The sequence below is a fragment of the Euphorbia lathyris genome, chromosome 4 (assembly GCF_963576675.1).
Source record: "Euphorbia lathyris chromosome 4, ddEupLath1.1, whole genome shotgun sequence".
Taxonomy (NCBI): Eukaryota; Viridiplantae; Streptophyta; class Magnoliopsida; order Malpighiales; family Euphorbiaceae; genus Euphorbia; species Euphorbia lathyris.
The window spans coordinates 61,491,367-61,511,288 of NC_088913.1; the positions used below are offsets into that span (position 1 = coordinate 61,491,367).

Sequence of the window (19,922 nt, forward strand, 5' to 3'; positions counted from 1 at the left end):
GATAAAACATGTGGTTTTTGGGTAATGATGCACATGAGAGAGATCGTCATGGATAAGGACTTAAAGTTTGTTGAAAAGGTACCATCCTCAGACTGTATATAATTTATTACCATAATTTTGTGTTGAGGTCTATGTAGTTGTTCTAGCTATCACTTATAGAGAAAATTCCTAATAGTAAAATATTTATATTTTGTAGTGGATAAAAAAGTGTGGATTGAGTTACAAACTTTCGGATTTGGACGAACTCTATAAAGAATGGGCAGATCATGTGCTTCACTTGAAGTGACAATGGATTGTGTATGTAATGTTTTCGTACAACATGATTATCAGTTTGTGGTACAGTTGTTGTGCATATTTTTGGTCTGTTTTGGTGCACATTTTTGTACAATGGTATGACACTGGTTCTATGTGTATATATTGTGCACAACAGGTGTATATATTATGTAAATAATGGATACGTAAAGTTATATATGAAGTTTATAGCTTTGTTGTAAGTGAAGTATTACTATCATGTAATTTCAATGGCAGTATGTACATGTGCATGAAAGGGTTACAGGTTATGCGACACAATTGGTAAAAATAGTCTGGCGTCTAATGCAATATTGAATGAGCGCTAAATTAAAAAAGATGTCATATTATGATGTGTGACACGATACCAGGTTAATGAAATATTGTCATGACTAAAACATTAAGATGACATAAACAAAAAATAGGACTGTCGTCTAACAATTAACGTAGTCAAATATGAATAATTTTTGTGACAGTTGATTAAATGAAAATGTCATTTCTCTTTGGGAGTTTGAAGGTTAACGTAGTCAAATATAAACTCTCAAACAAGATTATACACAATCAAAGTTAGCCACATTCGTCTAACAATTAACGTAGTCAAATTTGAAGATTAATGGATGTGGGAGTTAAAGGAGGTAATGGAAAGGGAGGAGAAGTGATGGAAATGAAAGTTAAAAATTAACATTTTTTTTGAGAGTTTATAGAATATAAATGAGGTTAAATGTTTAACTTTGTTTGGAAGTTTGAAAATAGAGGGGAAGAAAAATTAAATTTACTCTGCAGAAACATAAAATTTTAAAAAACTTTAGATTACTCTCATTAATCTCCAATTTGGAAGTTAGAGTTTAGAGGTTAGATGAAGTAAACATTTAACTTACATTAACCTTCATTTGCTCTTAAGAAATAACTCCCAAACAATATTAACTTGATATTTAACCTTTCATTACTTCTATTTACTTCCATTAATTTCAAATTTCACTTTTGATGCAACTATTGAGGAAACCCGAGAAAAGAATTTGAAAACCCACCCGACAAATTGGTCACCGGTTGTATCCGATTATAAATCACTTTACATAACTTCTTTGCGGCCTCTCCCTTTCTTCTATTATTCCCTAACTGAAGTTTTTCTGCAGCCATGACGAGGAAGATTAAGCACTACAGACCTCCTGTAAGCTGTCCGAATTCGCGGATGACCAATCCACTAATTGTCATGTTTAACTAACAACGATCTCTCTCTATTTCGTGCATTCCCCTTGATTCTCTTTTGCATTTTCAGGGAAAGAAGAAGGAAGGCAACGCCGCCAGGTTCATCACTAGGTCACAAGCCGTCAAGCAGCTCCAGTGCAGTCTTACTCTTTTCAGGTGCGCATCTCAATTCATGTTTTTGCTATTCGTACCGCTTATGCGCACTAGTTGTAATATTCATGTGTCAGACTAAAATCGTTTTTAGTGTTTTTGTTCAATGGTTTGAGTTAGTTTTTTTTTTTTTTTTGTCATTTTGAATAGGGACGTAAATGATATTATGATTGTTTTATACCGTTATTATGTTGAATTGAGTTTGGCTGCGCGGACAGGGAAATGAAAGGCTCAAAAGTTTGCTTTTCCGTGCGTGTAACTTAATGATTTCTCAATGGAATTTATATTTTTACTATTTTAGATTGCAGTTTAAGGTTTTTCTATTTGTTATAGTTGCTTGCTCATGTATAGGGTTATATAGACCCTGGATAAGCAGTACTAATTGTGAACTATTCATTTGGTCCAAACTGCCTTTTTGCTTAATTGGAATGGAGAATGGAGACATCAACTAATATTGTCAAGCTGCTTCCTCCAGTGGTTAGATTTGCTTGTTTAAATGCTGATTCAGTGGTTCTTTCCTTCACTGCATTTCTTTTGTTACCTTCTCTATTTAACGATTTAGTGTGACTAATAGATGTTTCTAACTGAGTTAAAATGTCCATCAATCTCTTCTGGGCCTTTTGGGTCATGTTTTTGGCAATCAAATTGGAAGTCAAGTGAAGCACTGGTTTTGTCATTCTCAACTTTCGATATATATATGTGTGCGTGTATGTATGTACTCATTGTTTATTGCTTTAATTGTAGGAAACTATGCATTCTCAAAGGCATTTTCCCTCGGGAGCCAAAGAAAAAGGTGAAGGGAAATAACCACACTTACTATCATGTGAAGGATATAGCATACCTTCAACATGAGCCATTGCTTGAGAAGTTTAGAGAAATAAGGGCATATCAGAAGAAGATAAAGAAAGCTTTGGCTAAGAAGGATAAAGATCAGGCAGCTCGTCTTGAGACTCGTCAACCTACACCCAGTTTTGACAGGGTTATTTTACAAAGGTTTGCAAAAGCCAGAAAAGCTCGCTCTTAGTCTTGTTTATTTGGTATTCTTTTGTTAATGGTTGTTATTGTTGATTTGGTGGAATTCATTCTGATCTGTATTTCTTTTCCCTGGTAATTTAGGTATCCAAAATTTGTTGATGCACTCAGAGACTTGGATGATTGTCTTACAATGGTACACCTATTTGCAGTATTGCCTGCCATGGAGAGGTTGAAAATTGATGTGGAATGTGTGCATAATTGTAGGAGGTGGTACTCAAATCTTGAATTAATCAAAATTTTAACAAGTTGTTTCAGTGTAGTTGATAACAAACCAAATTATTCTTGAATAAAGAATAAGGGAAAATTAATAGAAATAATGGCAACCCATTATTCCTTCTAAAAGAGATATTTATACATGATTAATGTGGCATTAATGATAATTAATGCAGGGGAGAATATGCAAATAATGAGGAAAAAGAAGGGAGTTTCTAGCACTATGCCACGCCACGTGGACCATGGCGAGATACGCCATAACGAGATACGCCCAATGAGAGCAAGTATCAGAGACCCGCCATATCTCTCAAGGAGAGCGTACATATGCCTTGACGGATCAAAGAATATTATCCCAAGGACCAAAAGGGATATTCACCTTGAGAACGCCGCAAGAAGAACCAGATGGCGGATCTCCACGGTTCAGCTCAGTGAGATCCGCTGGCGAACCTATGAGGCGAATCTCCTCTTTCACCTGATTCATCACAGTAACGGCTAACCGCCAACTCGGCCATAAAGATCATTAAATGAATCGTTAATAGTCTTAAACCACCAGGTTAAGAGTAACTTGTAACCGCCATTAAATGAGCATTAATGGAGACTTTCTAGTTACCTAGAGGTTACGAATTCCCCAACTATATATAGCCTACATCCCTAGGCTATCAAGGGACACACATTCACTTATTCTTTGTCAATTCAGTTTGCTCTCCTGATCTTCCTTACTGACTTTGGCATCGGAGTGTCCCCGGCCGATCCCAACGGCGCCTCACAGGGACGTGCTCTGATCAAGGATTTTTCCCCGAGTTATCAATTGGTGCGGTGAAGGTGGATCGAACACCTGACCTTCAGATCAGGAGAGCAAACTGAATTGACAAAGAATAAGTGAATGTGTGTCCCTTGATAGCCTAGAGATGTAGGCTATATATAGTTGGGGAATTCGTAACCTCTTGGTAACTAGAAAGTCTCCATTAATGCTCATTTAATGGCGGTTACAAGTTACTCTTAGCCTGGTGGTTTAAGACTATTAATGATTCATTTAATGATCTTTATGGCCGAGTTGGCGGTTAGCCGTTACTGTGATGAATCAGGTGAAAGAGGAGATTCGCCTCATAGGTTCGCCAGCGGATCTCACTGAGCTGAACCGTGGAGATCCGCCATCTGGTTCTTCTTGCGGCGTTCTCAAGGTGAATATCCCTTTTGGTCCTTGGGATAATATTCTTTGATCCGTCAAGGCATATGTACGCTCTCCTTGAGAGATATGGCAGGTCTCTGCTACTTGCTCTCATTGGGCGTATCTCGTTATGGCGTATCTCGCCATGGTCCACGTGGCGTGGCATAGTGCTAGAAACTCCTTCTTTTTCCTCATTATTTGCATATTCTCCCCTGCATTAATTATCATTAATGTCACATTAATCATGTATAAATATCTCTTTTAGAAGGAATAATGGTTTGCCATTATTTCTATTAATTTTCCCTTATTCTTTATTCAAGAATAATTTGGTTTGTTATCAGAAGCCCCCCTAAAGGTATAAAAAGCTATTTAGGGCTGTCTAATCGTATTCCATGCTATTGATCTTTTAAGTGTTCAAACTTGTCATGAATTTTCCGAAGGTTTCAATCTTGTTATGAATTTTCCGAAGGTTTCAAACTTGTTATGTCTCGAGGTAGGTGGCCAACCATATCCCTAGAAGCTTATGATAAGCTTCATGGATTTCTTTCCCTAGGATCCAATATATGGAGTTTTTTACGTTGTCTGTGAACTTTGACCGTTTATAAGGAGATTCGCCTTAGAGATCCGCCCGTGGATCTCATATGGCTTAGTCTTGATGATCAACTTGCTACCTATCTTTGAGTGATCTGTCCAAGGCAACTTAGAGTAGGTGGCCAGCCATACCCTTGTATGAAAACCTTTGTGAAGGCTTGAACCTTGGTGAAGGTTTGTGTGCTTGGTATTCCTTTTGAGGGAATCAAGCTACCGTAAGCGTTTGATCTGCTTCCTCTCTTTGAGGTGGATCAATCTGCCATAGGTGTAGAAAACTCCTCTTTTTGAGAGAAGTTTTGAAGGATGTAAAGATCTCACGTCTGAGAAATGTTTTAATCCTGGCGGTGATCAGGGCTTGATCCGCCGTGTTTTATTTTTCTATCTTGGAGGAAAGTGGACCCGCCCTAGATGGGGCCATTTGTTCCTACCGCATAGGATTATGATTCGCCTTAGGGACTTCTTTTCTTCAGTTCTGCCATATTGAGGAGAATGACCCGCCCTTAGGGATCAGTAAGAATGATCAGCCATTTAGGGACCTTTGTGCATTTTGTGGAGGCGAGACTTTGTTATTTCTATGATGAAGATGCAGATTCATTAATTTGATGAAAACGAGACTTCATTAATTGGATAAAGACGAGGCTTTATGAATTGGATGAAGACGAGGCTTCATTAATTGAATTGGTTTCCAGAACTATTTTTACTAATGCATTATATCTTTTAGCAAGTAATTTTCTAGAATCTGGTTTACGATTTCTCCGATTGTTTAGGGTAGGTGGCCAGCCGTACCCCAATGTGTGAACCTTTGTGAAGGTTTAGAAGCTGTTCTATTCCTTCTAGAGGAAGTAAAGCTGCCCAGGGGATTAACTTGCTACCTATCTTTGAGGTGAAGCGATCCGCCCGTAGGACTTGTGAACCCTTCTTTGGGAAGGGAGTGAGAGAGTGTAAAGTCCTTGCGTCCAAGGAATGTTTTAACTCGTTTATGGTGTCCGACCGAATGGTGTCCGACCGAATGGTGATCATCTAAAGATGGATCCGCCCATGAGAGTGTTCTCCTATCTTTGAGGAGAAAGTTGAGGGTGTAATGATCTCATGTTTGAGACGATTTTAACCCGCTTTTGATGGTGGTCAATCCTTTTCCTGTCTTTGAGGAGAGAGTTGAGCTTATTTGAAAGCTCCTGAGGGTCTGTGCTTCTTACCTTTATGGAAAGGGGATCCGCCCGTGATGGGATCAATTGTCCTATCTTTGAGGTAATTGATCCACCTGTGGAACTTATGATTCGCCAGCCACTGGACGTATATCAGCACTAAAAGCTAGGCAAGTGAATATAAGAAGTATGGCGAGAAAGAATAAATTATAAAATATAGGATACTATAACAGTTTGATGCACATATAAGAATATGTAAAAATACTGATTTTAGGCCCATGGTTCCGTCTTTTCTGAGCAACTAGAACCACATCCTTAATGATGTTTAACTTATGAGTGATCATATCTGGGCTTATTCCTGTACGGATCTCATTCTCCTATGCAAATAGGCTTTCAGACTCAATGATGTTTAATCCTTTGGCGATTCGTACCCGCTTTTCATCAGCAATAAGGAGCGTTTCTGTGTCGCCCAAAGCTGTAGTGACAAGTTTATATTTCTCACCTTCGTCCTCTTTGGATTGTGGGCGAATTGATAGTGACGCTGAGTAGGTCTCTTGAACCGTCTTTTGGTTCCCGCTAATCATTACTCCTCCTTTGTTGGTGAGAATGTACCTATGGTGATGATATTGCAAGAACTGCCCGTGTCTACCATTACCCGCCTCATTTCATCTTCCATCCTTCAATTGTCAACGCATCTGTATGTGGAGAGATTACTGGACCTGTTTCTGCAAAAGGAGCAATGGAGGGATGTTTTATCTAGAGCGGATATTTTTTGCTTTTTCCACGGGTGGCTGATACCCTGGTCCATCCGCCATGACATTAATGACACTTTTGAATTTATTTTTGGGATCTGTCTTCTGCTTGTCATCTTGTTATTTGTTATTCTGGACAAAACTATCTAGTTTGCCAGCTCCCAGCAAGCTTCAGTGTGGTGGCCAACCAAAGGGTGGTAATAATCTTAGATTGGGTACCCCCTCAAATTTGACCACTGGAATATTTATATTACTTGTACTAAAGTCCTGTTTATGGAGGAAGAACCCCGATTTTTGTCTTTCTCACGATCTCGATTGTGAGATTCGCCTTTGGTTTTATGTGATGGAGATAACGATTCGCGGCGTATGTCATCTACCTCCCTGAATGCTTTGCATCGTTCAATTAGATTCGCCATATTGCGGGGTTTTCTCCGGATCAGATCCTCCTGTAAGCTTTTACATGTTGTATTTTTGGCCAATGCTTCTGCAGCTGATCCACCGCCGCCTGAACCGCCTATATGTAATCGGTCATGACCTCCTTGGTTTCCTACGGGGACATGACCAATGTCTCCTGGTCGGGAGGATGATGGTGGTGGGCCGGTACTCCGGGGTGTATCAATAGGCCTCTTACTACGTCAGCGTATTGGAGAGGGAGGTGACCTACCTCTGCGAGAAGAGCCCTGTCTTCGTGGCGAAGATGTTTTATGATGCTTCTCATTCGAAACTGACATTTGCACAGTTTTGTAGTTAGCTCAAGACATGAAAGTTTTGTTTATCCAATTTGGCAATTCATCAACCCATAATGGCCTTAATAGTTAGGGACAGTTACATGATGATCACAAATTGATTTAATATGTTCAATTCTCTTACGTCGGTAAAAGAAATTCTAATAATGTCAGATAAACAGTTTTTATATGAATAAACACATCCTTGTAAAAAAGGGAATGAAATAACCGTTTGACAAAACAATATTCAAAAATATGAATTTTTGATATTAAAAGTACTAAATAGGAGAAAAGCCATATATAGATGGTGAATTGTACAAGGAAAACCAAATATGATTTTTTGCAATTTCTTCTAATAGTTATATGCATGTTCACCCAAAAGACCGACTAGATCTAAATCCTTTGCAATTACATGAGCAATTTTATGATATTTTAATATCAAATGACAAAATCACATTGAATGGATGATTTTTCCTTTTGTAAATCCCAAGATCACGGGTCTTATACATGCGTTTGTACTGGTTCAATGATAATATCATATTACACTTGTCATGCATAAAAATATGAGGGCATAGTAAGCATGCAAGGTTTAATGAAAGATTTGCGTCTATGACTTCACCTTTTACAATTTATTAGATTTATCATAATAACATGTAACGATATTCATAGCACTTTATAAGAGTGAGGGATCTCAATTTTCTTTAATAAAAAATGGAATAAGAAATGGGAGGAAACTTATCTTTTTCATCATAAAATTCCAGATTTAATGTAGAAAACTCTTTCCCACCAATATATGGAGAACCGTATCTTTGGATAGATTTGTTGTACTGATTGAGCCAAAGTTGGAGATTGTGATTTTTATTCTGTTGACTCCATTGTTTTGTTCTTTGTGAAACTCTATACAATCAAGATTTTGTGATCTTCTGTTTGTTAGAGATCCACGTTCACCGCACCAATTGATAACACGGGGAAAAATCCTTGATCAGAGCACGTCCCTGTGAGGCGCCGTTGGGATCGGCCGGGGACACTCCGATGCCAAAGTCAGTAAGGAAGATCAGGAGAGCAAACTGAATTGACAAAGAATAAGTGAATGTGTGTCCCTTGATAGCCTAGGGATGTAGGCTATATATAGTTGGGGAATTCGTAACCTCTAGGTAACTAGAAAGTCTCCATTAATGCTCATTTAATGGCGGTTACAAGTTACTCTTAACCTGGTGGTTTAAGACTATTAATGATTCATTTAATGATCTTTATGGCCGAGTTGGCGGTTAGCCGTTACTGTGATGAATCAGGTGAAAGAGGAGATTCGCCTCATAGGTTCGCCAGCGGATCTCACTGAGCTGAACCGTGGAGATCCGCCATCTGGTTCTTCTTGCGGCGTTCTCAAGGTGAATATCCCTTTTGGTCCTTGGGATAATATTCTTTGATCCGTCAAGGCATATGTACGCTCTCCTTGAGAGATATGGCGGGTCTCTGCTACTTGCTCTCATTGGGCGTATCTCGTTATGGCGTATCTCGCCATGGTCCACGTGGCGTGGCATAGTGCTAGAAACTCCTTATTTTTCCTCATTATTTGCATATTCTCCCCTGCATTAATTATCATTAATGCCACATTAATCATGTATAAATATCTCTTTTAGAAGGAATAATGGTTTGCCATTATTTCTATTAATTTTCCCTTATTCTTTATTCAAGAATAATTTGGTTTGTTATCAGTAGTAAACATGGTGTTAGCTGTCTGTTCTATTATATCCTTAATGCTGTGACCAACTTCAATTGTTATTTTGATTGGATAATATATCTTTTGCCATTGTACTTTACTAGGTTGAGTCATGAGTGGCAAGCCTACATTGTCCGCACTCATAAATTACGAAAAGTTTTTGTATCTGTCAAGGGAATATATTATCAGGTAGACTAATCATTGATCTTATTGTCTTTAAGTGTAATTGGCGGTTAAATCAAACTTATTTATTACATTTCCTATTTCTGTAGGCTGAGGTTGAGGGTCAAACAATCACATGGCTGACTCCTCATGCAATGCAGCAAGTTTTGCCTGAGGATGTCAACTACAGTGTCATGTTAACATTCGTGGAACTTTACCAGGTAACTTTTCAATGGCCTCTGGGCTTGTTCTTTCTTGATATCATATTTCTATTATACTGCCATAGTTCTTCTGATAGTTGATTATATATGCAAAATAGATGAGTGACTTTAGCATGAAATATATTAAATGCTGGCACCGATTAGAAGTTATAACTTTTTCTAATAGTAACATCCTTGATAAAGACTAGAAAGTGCCATCATTGATCAATTTTCTTTAAATCTTTCAGCAGTGAAATTGGCTTGTCATGTTCAGTTTTTACTCTGATTTACTTGACCGTGCTTAATTTGGAAGTACTTTGCTGCAGAATCTTCTTGGCTTTGTCAACTTTAGGCTTTATCATACATTAAATTTGGAGTATCCTCCGATCCTTGATCCTCAATTGGAAGCTTTAGCAGCAGGTGTGCACATATAATTTTATATTTTTCAACCCTGCATTTTTTTTTACTATTTTAGTTCTTAGCTCTTATTCTCTTAGCTAGTGCTTGCTCACATGAATTATATTTTTCAACCCTGCATTTTTTTTTACTATTTTAGTTCTTAGCTCTTATTCTCTTAGCTAGTGCTTGCTCACATGAATGCTTTCTTGCAACGTTCTGCAGGTCTTTATGCACTGTCAAGGTATATTGATGTTCATTCTAGCAGACCAATGGAAGGATCTAAAGCTTCCGGTTCATCAGTTACAGATCCAGTTAAGGTCAATGTTGAAGGGACAGAAGTTGAGGAGTCTGAAGTAAGACTTGCCCAACTTCAGCATCAACTCACTTCCAATGAACCTGGTGCTCTGATGCGCCTTGTTCAGGATACTGTGCATGAAGAGGAAGATGATCAAGATACAAAGGATTGTAAGAACCTCTTTAGGAATATGAAATTCTTCCTAAGTCGTGAGGTGAGATAAATATTTAATTGCTGAAATTATAAGATTCATTGGTGTCATTTATTGAACTGTTGGCTTGCATATTGTTAGTTTGATTGTCCAATGTCCTACAGTTAAAGCATGTTTCTGCATAAGTTGTGGACAGGATGAGGGTAGACAATTTCCATTATCCCATGTCAACTGCTCGTTTTAGATAGTTCTCATCATGTAATAATATTGAAGTTACTATTACTATGTTATGGGCACGAATAGGATGTCATCATAAGTCTATTCACAGGAAAACCCTCTTAATTCTTCCTGTTTTTTGAGGAACCTATCTTTGAGCCTCAACTCAATAGTGATTTTTAAGAGATCACCTAACTCCTTTAGTTATTAACTTGAAATTGATGATGATATTTATTTATGAACTCTGCCTCTTATAGGAGACATAAGCCGAATACAATATGGAAAAGAAAAACTACCAGCAGACTAATTAAAATAGAAAACTATTCCAACTAGGAAAACCCGACCTAACTAGGAAAACTGATAATTTAGTACTTAAATAGAACCTAAATAGCAATAGGCAGTTAAATACTTAATTGACAGCTAGCAACTAGGAATTAAATAATAATATAGGATCGTCAAACTAAAAAGTAAAGATTTAAATTGGTTGTATGGTGTCCGCAACATACTAAATTGACCTGTACAATCTTGTATTGCTTTAAGGTAGTGGTGTTTCTTCCTTAGGATTTATGAAATTTTTTAAGCTTCAGAAAAATTCGTCTGCTGTTTTTTTCCTTGTGGATGGCTATTTTTTCTTCATTAGTGGCCATGAATTTTTATCTGAAAATAGTTTTATGGCATCTCCTTAGATACTAGACCCTTTGTTATCCTTAAACTCGAACATGTATACGTCTATTTCTTGAGTATTCTCTCACTTTTCTCTCTTGGTGATAGCAAGTTAAGGAATTTATTGTAGAATAAATAGCCGGGGACCTATTTTCTACTTCTATGCTTCATATATATAAATTTTTTCTACATTCTCATTCATGTCCAAGTATCTTTCTTTTAAGCTTATTGATTGATTTTCAGTTTGTCTAGAATTTGGTTGTTTAAGAAGACAAACAATAGTCTAGTATTTATACCCTAGTCATTTCATGTGAATGGTTTTTTGAGATTGATAAGGTCTAATTCTTTCTTCTTATATGTACCTATTATACATCTTATTTTGAAATGCTCAATGGGGAATGATATCTTGCTCAGGTTCCTCGAGAGTCCTTACTCTTTGTCATTCCTTCTTTCGGTGGTGTTGTTTCTTGGGATGGAGATGGAGCTCCATTTAAGGAAGCTGACCAGAGCATTACTTATCAGGTAAGGCTCTTGTGCTAGAAACAAAGATGTTATTATGGACACTTGCACCCTTGCTTGTCTCTTTTTGACTTAAGTGAATGTACTTTTAACAAATATTGATAGTTCTCTTTGCTGTGCAGATTGTTGATAGGCCAACCCAAGGACATAAATATCTTTCAAGACATTATGTCCAACCACAATGGATTTATGATTGTGTAAATGCAAGGATCATATTGCCAACCGGTGAATATTTAGTGGGGAGGTAAATTACAGTGGATTTATGATAGTTCTCTCTTTTTGTTCATAATATAACCCGCCTGCTTAGTGATATTAAATTTTGGTTCGTGTAACAGGATTCCTCCACCACACCTATCACCTTTTGTTGATAATGAGGCTGAAGGCTATGTTCCCGAATATGCAGAGACCATCAAACGTTTGCAGGCTGCTATCATAAATGAAGTTCTTCCAATTACAGGTGTTGGAAAGGAAGATATTGAGGATCCCAAAAATTTATTAGCTGAAAATTACATCAGTCGGACAGAAGCTATTGAAGCTGCTGAGAGAAAGAGAAAGGTGTGTAGTTCGTTTGAGTAATTAGGTATTATTATTCAATGGATGGCAAATTTTTGAGTAACTGGAGTTCATGTGAGTGTATGAGCATATTTGTGTTTGTATGGCCAGGACATACTTTTGGCATAAACTTCCTCCTATCTGCTCTTCTCACCACTCCAATCCCAATCCTAGGACTTCAGATTTTATGGTTAAGATTCAAATTGTCCTGAATCTAATCTTTGTTGTGGGTTTGAATATTATTTGGTTTTACTTCTTTCCATTACATGCCTACTTTCCCAATGATCTTGTTGACCTGACTGCATTTTGAGCATTGCAGACTGAAGCCCTCGAGAAGCAATATCATGAAGAGCTAAAAGCGGAGCTTCAGGGTCGATCTTCTTCATCAGTGTCGAAGAAAAGTAAGCAGAGTTATGATGAGGACACAGATGGTAAGGTGTCTCACCCAGATTTTCAGCAGACTGTTGAGGATTCTGAGAGAATGTCAGAAGTAGTTATGTCACGTAAACAGAAGGGCCTTCTTGAAGCTATGAGGGTAAATGATAACATTCTGATGCTCCGTTTCCGCTTTCTTGATAATTTAATTTATGTAGGGTATGCATGGTGAGCGCATGAACTATCAAAAGACAGTTTCATTGTGCTTTCATAAAGTTCGTATTCTTGGTTTTCAGAAAAGTCTTTTTTTAGTCCATGTGCTCTTGGTCTAGAGTACAGGTAAATGTTTAGCTCAGTTTGCTGGTACCTTTTACTCTAGAAGCTTAGGTTTATATTCTGAATACGGAAATGGTTACATTTTCCTTCTTGAATTTAGTTGTCCATTTTGTATTGTCATGCGATTATAAATTGATATTTTGTGAATAGATGTTCACTTGGCTTCTATTTGTATAATAATGTAGAGTACCTCATTTGGCCTGTAAGCATTTCTTTTTGTAGGTGTTTACAGTGCTATCTGCAGTGTCTCAAAAGCAAATGCTATTTATCTAACTGATACGCTGCTTCCTTTATTATCATCTGTGCAGAAACACCATGATCGAAAGAATGCCCGAAATAATAAACTGAGGGAGCGTAAGAAAGCAAATGATGCTGAGAAATCTGGGAAGAAATAAATATTGCTGACAGATTTTTCCTTATTTTTGAAGTTGGCTTACCAAATTTTGTAATCTTCATCTGGTATTGGTCTATATTTTGTCAAAAATGTGCTCAACCTTCTCAAATTTATATTTGATCGACCTGAATTTCTGAGTTTCTGCATATATGGATTTTTCTCAATTCAATGTCTTTGTTAGAGATTTAATGTATTCAAAGTGATCCTTGTCGCGTTGTGAGGGTTTCTATAGGCTATACAAAAACTAACTGATCAATTTGAAAATTAGATTAACTGAAATTGATGAATGATTTTTTATTTTTGAAGTTAATATTTAACTAAAATTAGTCTATTATATATATAATACTTTTTTTTATAGGAATTTTATAAAAATCAAGGAAAGGTTACATCATTATCATTATCCCGAGTAAAAAAATCGATTTTTACGAAAATGGAACCGAGCAATCCCGAAGTAGATGATTCCGAACACGAGGTAATATTACGATCCTACACTTAAAAAAAATTTGAAATTTGAAATTCCATTTTTTTTCCATGAGTTTGGCCTGAACGGGTGGCGCATGCTGCTCGTTCCATAGACCGAACACATGAGCCACACGTTCGGCCTATGGAACGGGCAGCATGCGCCACCCGTTCCACCAGTGGAACGGGCGGCGCGCGCCGCCCGTTCCACCCGTGGGACGGGTAGCGTAAGCTGTCCGTTCCTACCTGTGGTGGAGCTGGATGTCCTGCCCGTTGCCCTTAAAATAGTGCCGAAACACCACACAAATTTAATTTTTTGTATTTTTTCAGACTATATTAACAACTGTTATGCATTTTTGGTATATTCAAGAACCGTTAGAAGATTGGAATCCTGACGACATTGATTACAGTTCCCGTTTCATAACGAACACCGTTTTCCCTTCGTGTCAAGATGATGTTGATTGGGTAAAACAGATAGCTATTCAGAATGGATTTGAGATAATAATATCTTTGCACAAACATGGAGAAAAGCAGAAGCTGTTGAGATGTTCACGGGGTGAATGCTATAGAGGTGTTCTGAGAACTTCTGAAGAGACTTTAATAAGAAAAAGTAAAACTAAAGCGTGTAGATGTAAATTTCAGATGAAAGTCTATCAACATGCAGACCTTTCTGGTTAGGGGATACAGATTAAGTTTGGGGCAACTAGTATGCACAATAATACATTACGTGTGTATCCAGAGGGAAGTCGACAGATGAGCGGACTCAGTACCGCATCTAAAATAATTTTTCGTGATATGCATCCAGCAATTAAACACGTCTACAATTACAGGGATAAGATGAGGAATGATGGATTCGAAGGTAGAGACCTGGCTAGTCAATTCTACCATATTGCTGTCGAGAACAGATATGTTCATTATGCCCAGGCTGATCCTGATTCTGGCGTGATAACGCATGTGTTTATGGCACATCTCGCATCAGTAGATATATTCAGGACCTACCACTAGTATATCGACATTGATTCAACGTACAAAACTAACAAGTACAAAATGCCATTTGTTGAAATTGTTGGGATGACGCCATGCAATAACAACTTTAAGATCGCGCATGCCATAATTAAAGATGAGACTGAAGGAAGCTATCATTGGGTCCTGCAGCGGAGGAGGATTTTGATGGGGTTTGATCTTAACCCGACTGTTATTATCAGTGATAGGGAGCTGGGGTTGTTGAAGCCAATCCAAGAGGTTTTTCCACATTCGGCACACTTGTTATGCACATGGCATATAAATAAGGATGTAGAAGATCGGGTGTACAGACTTATGGGAGATAAGGTGCATGCCGCTAAATTCAAGAATGGAAGATGGAGAACAATAATACAATCAATAACCATTGCTGAGTATGAGCAAAATCTGAGCAAGATGAAGGATGCGATGACTAAGTACCAAAATGTTATCTCGTACATTGAGGAGACGTGGTTGGTGCACAATGAGAAGTTTGTTGTTGCTTGGATGAAGGATTTCCTACATTTTGGCAACACAACTTCATGTAGAGTGGATAGCGAACATGCGAGTCTAAAGCAATGGCTCAATACTGCCACTGGCTCCCTCGATACGGTATGGCAGAAGGTTCACAAACAAATAGGATCTCAAGCAACTAATATCAGGTATTTGCAATTTGTTATAATGCAGTTAAGTAATTTGCATTTATGAATATATTTTATAACTGATAGTATGTTTATCTTATTATCAGGTACATGCTTGAGCAGTCCAGGCTTCATAAAGGAGGCATGTACTCCGAATTCCCACTTAACTACCTAGTCTTTAATGTCTCCCACCGCTGTATGTAGTTGCTCAGTGATGAGTTAGAGCGCATGAGAGGTTTGAGTTATGAAGTGAACGTGCGTTGCAATTGTGCATTGAGAACCTCTCATCAAATCACATGTGCATGCAAGCTCAAACAAGCTTATGAGACTAACAATCCGATCAGTATTGAGGATGTTCATGTGTTCTGGAAGACACTTTTAATTAAGTATGGTGGCACTGATGAAAATATAGGGTGCAATGATCAGACAGACTTTCAATCCTTAGTCGACCAGGTCTCTAAAGGCGACCCAAACTTTATGCGGAATATTTCATTACTGATCCATGATCAACTGCACCCGGATCAAGCGCACTATACAGAACCAGGTGTAAAAATTCATGTGCGAGGACGACCTAAGGGGAGTAAATCTACAAAATGTATGCCGAGTGCGTGGAAGTACAATGACACTGGTCGTGGATGTGCTCGTTCTTCTAGTTCGTCTAGGAGTCGTGGTAGAAGTGGTAGAAAAAGCTCTTCATCATCGGTCCATAATGTTGCCTCAACAAGTAATGTTTATTTGATAAACACAGTTCTGTAAATGTTTTTCAATATCTAGTTCATTTACAACCAAAATAAGTCATGCGAGCTTTATAAAATCTTATTTCACTAACTACAGATGGAAATACGTTTGACGTTTATGATTTTGCACATTCTGATAAAATATTCACGATAATTAAGTCGTACATCGAATCATATCTCGACGTCATTGGTGATGGAAATTGTGGGTTCTGTGTCGTTGCATCCTATATTTTTGGTAGCGAAGAATCGTGGCATGTAGTTAGGCGTAGCATTAGAAATGAAATAATTGCTAACCGTTACCTATATGAAAATGTATTTGTTGATCCTGTTGATACAGCAATTAGGAGGGTTGGTTGGGACGGGGCAGGTTGTACCCAAGACTATTGGATGCTCGTTTGGGACGAATTGTATCCGATTGCTACATTGTATAATGATGCCGTCATGTTGTTCGGTTTCGGGGGTGGTCAGACATTGATGTTTTATGGTACTGTCTTACCATTGTATGCCAACTCCACTGCTACAAGACCAGAACGAGAGATATGTATAGCTCATTTAGGGACTAACTACCGACAATATAGCCGTTTAAATTTAGCTAATAATTTTCTGGTACCCCCTATACTGGTATGGTGGTTTGACGACCATGATCGAAGCGTGGAAGGGTGGGATCGCTTATATGATGATCGTAGAGCACAGTGGAACTGATTGGTAAACATTAGGGGCAATTAGTTGTATCGTTATTGTGTATTTTGTAGACATTAGGGGCAATTAGTTGTATCGTTATTGTGTATATATTACAGTTATGTTACAGGTTGATAGTGTTTGAGTTCTGCAATGTTATGGAATGATATAGATGTTACAGTTATGTTCAGTTGTGTTACAGGTTGATACTGTTTGAGTTCAGTAATGTTCTGGAATGATTCAGTTACAGTTATGTTACAGTTATGTTTAGTTGTGTTCAATTGTGTTATAGGTTCATACTGTTTGAGATCTGTAATGTTCTGGAATTATTTACAGTTATATTACAGATATGTTACAGTTGTGTTCAGTTGTGTTACAAAGATGGTAATGGTGCAATTAATATTGATGAATTTATGCACATGATGACAACCAAGATGAGGGTGACTCGCACTAAATAGGAGTTTACAAGCATTTCAAGTCATTAACTAAGTTAAAAATGTCAAGTTTTGTTCTTTCATCTATAGTTTCATAATTATTTCTTTTTGTTGATGGCAAATCCTTTCTTAACATCTGGGTGCAGGGAAAGATATCACTTGATGAACCAAGCGAATAGCGAAGAAGCAGGGTGACAACTTCACTGATAGAGAGATTTCTAGAGATGGTAGAGGAATCTGGCCGAGACTTTGATGGTCTATGACAAGCTTCTAATGACTGATCAAGGTTTAGCTACTCAGTTTTCCCATGTATCACATTCCTAAGAACATAGTTGTTTTACTGAATTTTATTGTGACAAATGATGTGTTTTGAAGGGTTGTCATTTTGCATAAGAGTGATATATAATAGTTATTGGGATTTGAAAGGAAGTAACATTATTTAATAACTTGCTTGTTGATTAGGAGTGTAATCTGTACCAGTTTATATTGCCGCATTTTGATAAATGAAATTAATACGACGATGTAATTACAACGATTTACAAGTTAAAAAGGACATAGCAACGATAACAATACTAACAGCATACCCACAACTTCCATTTTACCGACCATTCACAAACGATATTATTAATGTCAACTTCCGCACCAATAAATTTTGCACCAAATTTAGAGCGTGAAATGCCAACGATATACCGACGACACAACATTTACTGACAAATCACCGACGACAACAGTCACGACTATTAATGAGGACAAAAATTCTATTCAATAGTCAATTACAATTTACCAACGACATTGTCGTCCCAAATACAAATGACATATATTTTGTCGTCGGTATTTATTTTACCAACAAGCAATTAGGCTTCAACATATATTTCATCGGTATGTCGTTGTTAATTGGAATTGCCGACGAAAATCTGACAATTACTAACGATATTGTGTCATCGGTAAACTGTTATTTTCTTGTAGTGCTCTTCCTTCCATCCCCGGGCAGTTGCATCTTATTCTACATTGTTGTTGTTGTATTGCTCAACAACTGGTTCCTGCCCTGAATATGGATCCTCAATGTAGGGCACTATCATCAGGTCATATATATGCCACAACAGCTAACAAATGAATATATAAATTAGATGGAAACATGGAATTTAGATGGACCAAAGAAATAGATAAGAACTAACCGTGGCAGTGGGAAAGGAATGTCGTAAAACAAGCTGGGGAAGAGAGACCAGCCCTTGGGGACTAACATTAGGATGATAAATCCTAGTCATGAAGATAAACTAAGAATAGGAATAGGTTAATCAGTGTATATATATGTGCATGCTATTATATGTACTATTACTAATGAATGCTTAATGAGCTTTGTAATATTACTATTGGAGGTTTGGCTGGGAACTTTAGAGGGTAGCAGATGTATACTTTGAATACACCTCCTTCATAGGGGGTGTACTTGGGGCCTTTAATAGTGAATACCCCTTTTAACAGGTGAACATCCAGTGGTCCTGCATGAATATCAAATATTCAAAAGAAGAAATACAGTAAGAAGAAATTTGCAGAAGTATGTGTACTGAGATACCTTCAACACTTATAAGCCATCTTAGTGACTCATGAGCGAGTATGCACAAATCCAACCAAATTTGTCTCTGCAAAACTAGAAGTGTAGCCATTTACTATATGCTCTTTCATTTGAGGGTCTTTAAGATTAGGGCAAACGCTCAAGGTAGAAGCAACGGGGTAAATTACATACGTGGTGTACAACTTTTATCTGTTTTCACACTTTGGTGTATAACCAAAAAATTTTCACACTAAAGTGTACAACCTTCTGGTGACCTCCCACTAAATTGTACAGCTGGTGAAAATGATCGGTCAACGTTGCCACATCACCATTTTGACCACGGTAAAAGTCAAAAATTCACACCCCTAATATAGAATTACTAAAACACCCTCATCCCTTCCAAATTGAAAAAAATAGAACCCACTCCCTCTCTTCCTTATCTCTCTATCTTTCCATTTCTCACTCTAACATCTGCGACCAAAAGCAAGAACACCAACCAAATTAATATAAGAATCAGGAGAAAAGCAAATGCTTTCAATAAAAGGAAATTAATCTTTAGATTGATATACATCTCTCCTCAATTCTTAAGCCCTTCCTGTTCACTGAATTTCCCCCAACCGATGTTTTTCTTTTTCTCAGATTCCACAGTTTCGCTTGTACCTCTGTCTCCACTACAACCACCGCCGATTGGGATCGAGGAGGAGATTTGTCATTTTTATCTTTCCGTTCCCGGTGATGCTTCGTTGCTTTCATCCCCAACTCCTTTCCTCAAAATCGTAGCTTTCAACTTATCAACGGCCGCTTTGAAATCACACATAAGCTTATCCCTGACTGCCTCGAGCCCTTCCTCATCGCCACCACTGTCGTTTATCGGTAGTTTCTTAAAACAGCAGACTTCGTAATCGCGAGTGGTGACAAACTTGTTGGTCCCTTATAACGTGACAAGTTTAGTTCCAAGGGGGGGGATAGGAACTATTTAAAATTTTGTCCGTTAAGGCTGACTTCTTTTCTTAAGAAAAGGTTTACACAGCGGCACTAAGTAGTTATAAGACACAAGCTTAGTCAACTTGTGACTAAGTCTGTTTCTTTCCTTGAGTCAGGAGATAGCACTTAGAGTCTATTCCTGAACTCAGCTTCTTAGTGCACTCAACTCAGCGTGAGTTCGTTACT

The 19,922-nt window shown here is 37.8% G+C and overlaps 1 protein-coding gene across 1 annotated transcript; it reads left to right on the forward strand.

The window, feature by feature from the left end:
- The first annotated feature begins 1,322 nt into the window (after positions 1-1,322).
- Positions 1,323-13,424, forward strand: LOC136226191 (pescadillo homolog). Its single transcript, XM_066014541.1, has 13 exons — positions 1,323-1,456; positions 1,565-1,650; positions 2,389-2,637; positions 2,761-2,886; positions 9,098-9,182; positions 9,266-9,376; positions 9,682-9,775; positions 9,977-10,263; positions 11,494-11,601; positions 11,721-11,842; positions 11,934-12,153; positions 12,470-12,685; positions 13,170-13,424. Exons 1-13 carry the CDS (start codon positions 1,424-1,426, stop codon positions 13,254-13,256), a joined length of 1,824 nt encoding a protein of 607 aa, XP_065870613.1. The 5' UTR covers positions 1,323-1,423; the 3' UTR covers positions 13,257-13,424.
- The last annotated feature ends 6,498 nt before the right edge of the window (positions 13,425-19,922 follow it).